This window comes from Blennius ocellaris, assembly GCF_963422515.1.
Source record: "Blennius ocellaris genome assembly, chromosome: 19".
In the NCBI taxonomy this organism is placed as follows: domain Eukaryota; kingdom Metazoa; phylum Chordata; class Actinopteri; order Blenniiformes; family Blenniidae; genus Blennius; species Blennius ocellaris.
Genome location: NC_137668.1, coordinates 6,076,260 through 6,086,194, shown reverse-complemented (window position 1 = coordinate 6,086,194; position 9,935 = coordinate 6,076,260). Strand labels below are relative to the sequence as shown.

At 46.3% G+C, this 9,935-nt stretch overlaps 2 protein-coding genes across 2 annotated transcripts in view; both read right to left on the bottom strand.

Moving 5' to 3' along the window:
* Window positions 1-2,431: 2,431 nt before the first annotated feature.
* LOC308144180 (coiled-coil domain-containing protein 40-like) lies at window positions 2,432-5,098 on the bottom strand (the record flags this gene model as incomplete). Its single annotated transcript, XM_080515237.1, has 1 exon — window positions 2,432-5,098. The coding sequence occupies one exon, from the start codon at window positions 5,096-5,098 to the stop codon at window positions 2,432-2,434; it is 2,667 nt and encodes an 888-aa protein (XP_080371363.1).
* Window positions 5,099-8,582: 3,484 nt separating this feature from the next.
* mbtps2 (membrane-bound transcription factor peptidase, site 2) overlaps window positions 8,583-9,935 on the bottom strand; it is a 13,864-nt gene continuing 12,511 nt past the window's right edge. The window contains 2 exon segments of the mRNA XM_080515236.1: window positions 8,583-8,810; window positions 9,823-9,898. Of these exon segments, the coding sequence (XP_080371362.1) occupies window positions 8,588-8,810; window positions 9,823-9,898 (299 nt within the window). The 3' untranslated portion in view covers window positions 8,583-8,587.

The window sequence follows — 9,935 nt, the reverse complement described above, 5'->3', positions numbered from 1 at the left end:
CCAGCTTCTGGCACCGGTCAACAGGTACTGCAGCCCAGGACAATTGTACTACATTCCACAATTCCTCTGCATTTCTTGGTTTGGCCTCATGAACAGCTTTTTTTATGTCAGCCCGCACGTTTTCTATGGGATTAAGGTCCGGGGATTGCGCTGGCCACTCCATGACTTGAATTCTGTTTGTCTGGAAGCACGGTTTTGCTCGCTTGCTGGTGCGTTTGGGGTCATTGTCTTGTTGAAACACCCACTTCAAGGGCATTTCCTCTTCGGCATACGGCAACATGACTTCTTCCAGTATTCTGATGTATTCAAACTGATCCATGATCCCTGGTAGGCGATGAATCGGACCAACACCATAGTACGAGAAACATCCCCATATCGAGATGCTTCACCGTCTTCACTGTGTACTGTGGCTTGAATTCAGTGTTTGGAGGACGTCTGACAAACTGTCTGCAGCCCTGAGACCCAAAAAGAACAATCTTGCGTCATCAGTCCACAAAATATTACGCCATTTCTTTTTAGGCCAGTCAATGTGTTCTTTTGCAAATTGTAGCCGCTTCAGCACATGTGCTTTTTTTAACAATGGGGCTTTGCAGGGGCGTCTTGCTGGAAGCTTGACTTCACATAGACGTCGTCTGACTGTTACAGTACTCACGGGCAATCTTAAATCTTCTTTGATCCTCCTGGAGCTGATCATTGGCTGAGCCTTTGCCATTTCGGTTATTCTCCCATCCATTCGAATAGTCGTTTTTCTTTTTCTTCCTCGCCTTTCTGGGTTTGGCTGCCATTTTAAAGCGTTTGATATCATTTTAGCGGAACGGCCTATCATTGTCTGCACTTCTTTACAGGTTTTCCCCTCTTTTATTACATAATTTCTTAATCAAAGAACGCTCTTCTTCTGAACAGCGTCTTGAACGACCCATTTTACTCAGTTTGTCAAGGACAAACACACAGCCAGCATATGCAGTGTCAGTTGCCTTGATCCTTAAATAAGGGCCACCTGTTCAACACCTTTTCCCCCCCACATAATCAGTGACCACACTAATTGAACTCAGCACTGCTATTTTTTTTAACACGACCCTTTCAGGAAATGATTCAGTTTCACAGAATCAGCAGCATGCATGTCATGCCTGTTGGGTTTATTGGTTTTCTATACCTTAACTAAACCTTATAGAAACTTGCTTGCAGTGCAAAACTTGAAATTCTTACAAATACAGTGATTTATCTTGGTAGTGATGTGGGACTGCTATTTTTTTTTAAACACAACTGTATGTGACAAAGGCTTTAAGGGCTTTTAAATAACATGTGCTTCCATCCATAGAGTTGTAATTAATAAAGGAGCAGGGAATCTCTAACTTTTCAGTGGCTCGAGGTCAATATTGAGGGAGTCCAGACTTTTCGCACTGACGGCCACTTGCAGTGATATACACACGTTATGTTTACATTATACGACACCACCATTTGCACAGTTTTCTGTAAGTGTCTTAACTTTCTCGCACTCACCTGCTATCTTGCAAATTGCCTGTTCTGTCAGTTTTGTTGACCCCCAGCAACATTTTATTTTTCTCACAGTGCAGGATTAATTTTCTTAAGCATCGTTATAATCAGCAATAGCTGCAAACTGGAGCAGCTTGACAGTGAAGGTCTTTAAGTACAAACAGAAAAACACAAAGAAAAACATCTAAAGCACCTTTTATTGATGTTTTCTGCTAAATTAAATATTTCTGAATGCCAACATGGAAGTAAATATTGGAATGAAATGCTTGTCTAATGTTCATTTCTTCACTTCTTCTGTGCTCAGACTCCTCCTCTTCTGGGGGCATGTAACTGCGGTGCTGAGAGCCGGTGCGTGGAGTTTCTGAAACCACTCCGGGATGCAGAGTGCACAGGCGAGGGGACTGCAGCAGGGAGGCACGCTGCACCAGGAGGAGGTGCGCTGAGGACGCACGGAGTGAGGAGCCGAGAGCACACGAGCAGCGCAGCAGGGAGTGCTGCACAGCAAGGCGGGGTGGCCGAGGACGCTCGAAGCGGGGAGTCGTGGAGCGCATGAGAGGAGCTGGTGACTCGGAACAGAGACAACCTTCTGACACAGGAGTGTCAGTGAGGGAGTATCCGGTGCTGGAGCGAGGTGTGCATCCTCACAACTTACTCTGTACGGTCCGCGCGAGTTCTGCATGCTCAATGGACAGTAGAACTGGGGACGTGCCAAGTAAGCACAGAACACACACCTAACACGTGCGAAGCATGAAGTCAGAATCTGTAGCCCGAATGCAGCCCGAACGTAGCGAAAGTTCCTCACGCACAAGAAGTGCTACGGCATGTCTGCGTGCTCCCAAATCCGTACGGAGACAACACTCACCACTTTGATCCCCAAATGTTGCCCACATTTTTGCAAGTACACAGCAAGCAACAATTATAAAAAGGCCCCTGGTCTCTAGTTGCTCATCCCTCTGTGACTCTGAGTGTGAGCAGCTAAGGCCTGTGATGGCCGGCGGAGCGCCCCCTGGTGTTGTGGGAACTCCTCACAGAACTGCTGCAGGATACTGCTGAGGCTGTGCAGACGCTCCATCACGTTCTGCTGGGCAGCTGCCACCGACTGGCTGTTACCTGCTGCCCGGTACCTACCGCCACACACGCTCTGCAGTTTCTTGTGCCGGCCCTGCAGAGCCAGCAGGTGGGCCAAGTTCATGTCCTTGCTATCCTGAAGATTAACAAGGTCACAGTTCAGTGTGTCATTGGTCTTGCACAGTTTACTCATCTGCTGATTGTACTGCTCGATCCTGTCACTCAGATCCTCCTGATTCTGCTGCAGCCCGTTCATCTCGTGATCACACTCTTCCATCATCTTGTGCCCGTCTTTGATCTGGCGCTGCAATCCCTGCAAGGTGAGGAACATGGCTCCCTTGGCGAGCTTTTTCCCGGGTGGAGCTCCAGGTCTGGGGCATCCGTGCTGCAAATTGTTCACCCACTTTATTGCCGCGACATCGCCCTCCATCAGCAACTTCCCCTGCTGCTTCATCAAACGGTCCAGTTGAACCTCCTTGCTGTGTATTTCAATCTTCATCTTCTGCCTGTCTTCTTTTCCCCATTCTGTGTTCAAAATTGTTTGAGTGTCCTTCATCAGCTGAATCTTCCTCTCCCACAGCATTACCTGCTGCTCTACCTCCAGCATACTGTTGATCAGCAGATCTTTGTCCTCCAGCGTCTTCTCATGTTTGACCTGTAGCGCAATAAAGTCACGCTCTGCTTCCTTGAGCTGGTGGATGAAGTTTGTCTTCATCAGGGCGTTCTCCTGCTGCAGCGCCAGGTTGAGCTGCTTGTTCTTACTGAGGAAGGAGGAGAGCTTTGTCCGATCTCTGTGCAGGACGTTTTCATTCATTTCAATGGCAGCCATCTCCTGCTGCTGCGTTTCACGCTGACTGTCCAGCTTGATCTCCTTCTGCTGAAAGGTGTTGGACATGGTCTGCAGTTGGCGGATCTCCCTCCTCGTGGCCTCCAGCTTCTGACTCAAATCCACCAGCACGTCCTGCTGCTTCATCCACTGCTGCTTGTATGTCTTGATGGTTGCTTTCAGCTCATCCCTTTGAGCCATGATATCATGAATCTTGATGTGCATTGGATTCAGTTCGTCTTGCCCGGTGTTGGCCATGATCTGACTGATTCTGTTGTTTAAGTTAACAGTGGTCGCCTGATTCTGCTCCACGAGAGTGTTAAGTGAAGATAACCGGCTCTGACTGAGGGTCACCATCTTGGTCTGCTGGGTGACCTGCTCCTGTAAAGCCTCCTCGGTGCGGGTCAGGCCTGACAATCGATACTCCACCTGCTGGATTGTCAGTTTCTCCTCCATCAGCTCATTCTCCTTCTGGACGAACTGACGATTCTTCTCCCTCCTGAGCGCGGCTATCCTGCCAGTGAGCTGTTTGGAGTACTTGCCAGCGTTAGTGTGGCTGAGCTTCTGCTGCAGATGAGCCATGATTCTGTCCTCCTGCTCCAGACGTGCGGCCATGTTCTTCTCCATCTGCTTCCTCTGACCCTTCAGCTCAGACTGAAGTCTTGTGGTTTCCATGGTGAATGTGTCCTGGTCGTGCTTGGTCTCATCCAGTGCGTAGAGCAAGGTCACGTAGGTGCGCTGCAGAGCTTCTCTCTGGTCCTCCTTCTGAGTGCTCAGCTTCCCGGAGCTGCTTTTGTTCATTTCAGAAATCTTGAGCTGCATCAGCAGCAGCTCATTCTTCTCCTCTTCCTCAATAATGAACTTCTTGTAGCCTTCGATCTCTCTTTGCAGCAAAAGCAACTTTTGCTCAGCGTCACAGAAAGTCTCTTGCATTCTGCTGTAGGCCTCGTCTTCTCTCCTCAGGGCCAGCAGGCTGCTGTTCCACTGCTGAGTCAGCTGTTTCTGCATCATCATCATCAGCACCTCCAGGTTCATTTCAATCTCAGAGAGAGACTGTTTGACAGCCTCTGTTTCATCAGATTCAAACCTGATGCGAGTCTCCAACACACTCTTCCGTTCAGTCAGCCTCTCCAACTCCTTGGTCAGACCCTCCACATAATAATCCTGCTTCATTTTTTGCTCCATGACCTGCGTCCTCCTGCTGGCCATTTTGTGTGTTATGTTGTGCTGAGTTTTGACTTTGGAGCGCAGATCCTCGCTGACTTCTTGTGTGGACAGAAGATCCTGTGTGAACTTATCCAGGGTTGCCTGGAGACGGAAAATGCTGGTTTCAGTTTTGCTGTGCTCTTTAGTGGTGTGGTCATACTGGCTGGTGGTCTCCTCAACCCTCTTGTGGGTCTGCTGGTGTTTGGTTTGGGCTTGAGCCATCGAATCAGTGACTTCCATCAGCTTCTTTCTGTGTCGGTCCACCTGCTCCTGCTTCCTGAACAAATGGAAGGAGATTTCATCATTATGGCTCTCATCGGCCTTCAACTGTTCCTGCTTTTCCTTCAGAGCGAGGTCGAGCTTCTCTGCTTGTGCTTGGAGAGCGTCGTAGCAGGCAACTCGTCGCTTCCTGACCAGACGATGTTCAGGGTCCAGAAGGAGAAGAACCTCTCCGTCCTCCTCCTCCTCCTCCTCCTCCGGCGGCCCTGGCTGCCAATCATCCATTTCTTCAGGAGAGGATTCACCAACTACACTGAGGTCAAGAAAATTCAATGGATGACATTCAATGTCATCCATTGAATGTGCCTGTGGAGCAGTTGCTTCGCATTCTATTCTTTCTTCACCACCATAATAATCCTGCTGGATTGGATGTTCCTCCCCCTCATTCTCAAATCTTGTTCGGTCCATCAGACCTAAAACAAATGAGAGTTTATTTTTTTCCATGTCTCGTTTTTTTTTTAGTAGTATCGATATATTTGATTAGATAGACTCTAAGCACTGCGAAAAGACGTAATCAACCACGGGAATTAATAAAGTATTTGTCAATCTGTCTACTCAGTCCTAGCTGTTAAATATCAAATGGCAACACATCTGTGTCCTTTCATCACTGGTTATGACATCACAGGGATATTATACTGGGTCATGAAAAAATGGAAAAGATGAAAGTGAAAAAAGATGAAAGTGAAAATTGTCTCCATGACACACCTCTCCCATTCGCTAAGAACATTTGGGGACATTTTGTCACAGACTATCAAAGGACTAAACAGAGCTACACACTCAGATCTGTTTTCTGAAGACTTTGAGAAAACAGCTAAAAAAGCTAATTAGCTTAGCATGTTCACATGTGAGATAACACCAGATTCCAGGTCAGTGCCACCTGAGAGGTATCCTCTGCGATGTTCAGACAAATCGTGTTAGCATAGCATGCCAACAAGTTTGTTCAAATGAGCTGAAATTTGGAGGGTGTCCTAATGGGGGCGCTGGAGAGCTGACCACATCCCTGTCCCCATCATTCCAGCTCCACAATATGTGACCTTTTGTAAAAAGTTTTACAAAAACGCCTGAGGCATTGCTTCTATTTCACTGTAAATATCTGTATATAACTGTTTTTTCAGTCCTGTTTTGATACATTTTAGTTAATTATAGTTTAGATTTACTTCACAAGTAAACTAAATAATTTGTTGAGCATGTCTATGTATTTGATCATCAATAAATCTATGTTTTTCCCAAACGAATCTGTAGTTTTATGGTGTTTTTAGATCCACTGTGTTAATACAGTATGCCAAACTGAAAACAATACTTCAGAGCTGCATTTATGAGGCTGTCCTGAACAAAATGACACCACAAAAGGCAAGGTTTAAGGATTTTATATTTGAGATATAAAGGAAAAATCAATTATAGTGAAAAACGGCACAAAGTACTTTAGGCCCAGCAGGGTTATTTAATCGGGGCCCTGTTTTGGAGTATGAAGCAGAAAGCCTTGCTTCCCGTTTGCCCTCCCACTCCCTCCTCTTCTTAACCCTCCCGTGTCTTGTTTACCCAAAACGTCCCTCCAGGCCGTCATTAGAGCCAGATAAACAACAGACGCGTGCATGCGAGGGCACAAATGAACTGTTTGCGTAGTTCGGCGAGAGGAAAATCAGTTTTCAAAGAGGCTGCCTTATCGACGTACAAATGGAAAACGGGCGCCTCGACCGCGCAACGCCGTCCGATCCTCCGCCGCCGCGCGTCGATTGTTCAGCGATAAAAAGCCTGGAAGCTGCTGACAGAGGTGTCTGCTGATCTCCTGGTAAATACACACCCCGTGGCTGAGCCCAAGGCCGTCCAGTATTTACACGTCTGAGGGGGGAACACCCAACCAAATTACAATGTGCCGCCTCCACCGGCTCGCACACTCAGGAAACGCAATCACCGCCTCCCCCGAATTGCTAACGCAACGCTGCGGTTTGCTGCCGATGACTAAAAGTGTCGCCTCCGTGTTCCGCCGCCCGACAAAGACAATGTGATGGGAATCAGTCAGGCGGGGGTGAATTTAAAAAAAACAACCAAAAAAAACCAGAGTAAAGGTGTTTTGTTCCGCAGGCGACCTGCAGGCGACCTTTAACTACAGAAATCCACATTAGCAAAGAAACTTTCACTTCCAGATGTAGCGTTTCTCCTCCCACACGGCAGGGCAGGAAGGTCCCAGGTCCGAGTCCCAGTGGAGTTTTGTACTTCATTCTCACTCTGGGGTTTCATCCCGGATAGAAACTTCCCATTTAGACGCCTCATCATGATAAGTTAATTATTTGTCAAATGTCAGTGACCTAGGATGAATAGCGATTTATTTAATTTTGTTTTGTTTTTTTCACACATAACGACTCATAGTTCCATAGAGAAGACCCTCAAAATAAAAAAAACAAAAACAAGCACATATATGAACGCGATGGGAGGAAACGGGGAGAAAAAAAATACAAAACCTTCACAGAAAAGACTAAAAACATGTTTTATATCTGTGAAGCGTCTCTTCTATGTGATGAGAAATATCTGGGAAGTGTTTATGTGGGATGACGGCGTCTTTTGCCCCGTTTACACGTTTCCAAGTGAAAACGGAAAACTGTCGTCGCATTTTCGCCTGTGAAAATACGAGATATAAACACTAAACCTGAGAAGAAAATTCATTAAAACCAGCGAAATTATCTGACTTGTAAATGTTACTTGAACAGAAATCTTGAAACAAGATTGTGAAATATGTCTTTGATCTCATTACTCCGGGTGACCTGTGAGGCGCCTCCAAATAAAATGTTGAATTTCGCCAGAAAACAACAAAACGGAAACGACCGTTTGGCATCAGTCAAGAAGATTTGGTGAAAAACGTCTGTGGATCTAACTGGTGAAAATGGTGCTGCAAGACTCCCACTTAAATATTCTTTTCTCAATAACATTTCAAAACCAAAACAACTGGAGATATAAAGCTTTTGTAGAAGATGTTCTTTTTCATAATCTTTTTTTTTTAATCTTTTGTAAAGTAGAAGAAGTTTTGGGAGTAGAGGAGGAAACTGATACGACAGGAAAGAAACAAAAGTGCATCGTCAACAAAGAATCGAAAAACTAAAAACAAAAAAGATGGATAAATACTCTTGAAGGACTTCAGCATTAAATAAAAACCATTGTTTTATTCCGGTTTTGACAAATCAGCTTTTACAACAGTGAGAGGCCGAGAACAGGGAGAGACAAGAAATAGAAGTTTTCTTACTACAAAGCCGGGCGACGAGAAACGACACTTAAATGTGATTAAATGAATTGAAGCCTCTGGTTGAACATTAACTAGTAAACTGACATGGTTGAAGTTTTTGGGTTGTTAGGGTTTGTTGTTTTTTGTTTTTTTGGTCGTTCAATCAGACGAACTTCCTGATGCAGCAGCGGGTAAGTATGGCCTTTGGAGTCCTGGAACGTCACAAATAGTCAAACGTGAGTGTAAACAGTCGCGAGGAACGACGCTTCATAAACGAGTGCATCTTTGTAAATGTGCTCTGAGGAATATGGCGGCGAGAGAGAGAGGGTTGGCTTTGTTTATTAGCCGCCGTCTCCAAAAGGCAAGCTGCTCGGCTCAACAGTCTGCGGGAAGCCTGCGTTTCCCGGGATGTTCACAGCTTGATGGTCCACTTCACTCACCAGCATCCTGAGTCACGCCCCCCCCTCCCCCCCTCCCCCCCCTCCCCTCCCCCGCGGCCGCTACCGCGCCGTGACCATCCACAGGCCCAGCGCCATGTTGGCCGCCAGCAGGGCGCTGCCCGCCAGCAGCAGGAAGAAGCCGATCAGCTCGCGCTTGCCGCGGTCCGTCACCACGGTGACCAGCGTGGCCTCCAGCAGGGCGTTCAGCATCCACTGGCCGTCCAGGGCGAAGCACGGCACCGAGTTGACCACGGCCAGCGCGCCGGAGAGGGACACCACGTATCTGAGGGGCGGCGCCGTTCAGGGAAGTAAAAAACACCCCGAGTTGCGTTTCGCCGTCCGAACGGATATCTGACTTTCGGTCAGTCGGTTGGCGCCTCGATCCGCCGAGGCGCGGCGGCTCAAGGTGCGTCACGGGGGGCCAAGATACCGATTTTCATTAAAAAGTAAAAAAAAAAAAAAAAACATTTATTTTTTAAAATGTATTTTAATCTAATTAATTTTAATTAATCTCATTTTAATCGCATATCAATTTTTGCCACAAAAAGCTACATTTGCTCATTTAAATAGATTTGAGTGGATAACAAAACCTCTTATGTCGGTAACATTTTCATTTAAATCCAAAACGGGAGAAAAAGTCAAAACATCACCGACGTTAAAGTGCCATTCAGTACTTTGGATCAACACTGTTGACTTTGAGTGGTTAAACAAAACAACAACAACTCAACATAAAATGCCATATACAGGAATTTGACGCTTAAAGCTCCTTTATATTTTGTAAATTGGGTTATTTGTGTCATTTCAGTGCAAAAAAGACAAACCTACGACATCTTGAAGTCTGTCGCTGCAACACGATTTGCATTTGGATGGAACTGTAGCGTTGAAGCGCTTCAGTGGTTTGGAACAAAACTTTTATCAAAGGTTCCATCAGGTAGATAAAAAAAAAAAATTTCATTTCACATCTTTTGCACCCCGGATTTTGTTTAATTGTCCTCGAAGTTGGTTTCCCATTGGGAGCTGTGCTCTGACTTCGCCTTGCACATCAATGGGAAACACACATTGTGAGGACTTTTCCACTTAACAGACTTACTTCGTATGGATCTGAAGTCAATCAGACTCGCGTAGAGGAGACCCCACAACGACGAGTCATCAGAAACGCTCACGAGAGGGCAATTAATGGTCCCTCCTGACGGATTACATGTTACAGTGGGGCTTTTTTGGTTTGTTTTTTAATCCACTGGGAGGAAAGAGAGAGTGAATATTCAGCGGCTGGAGTTTCAAACCTGAAAGGATACTTGCAGAAGGTCTCCAGGAAAACGGGCAGATCCAGGTGGAGGAAACCGAAGCGGGGCACGAAGTTGGTGAGACTCACTGGGGGGAGGGGGAGAAATTAACCATTTAATTATCG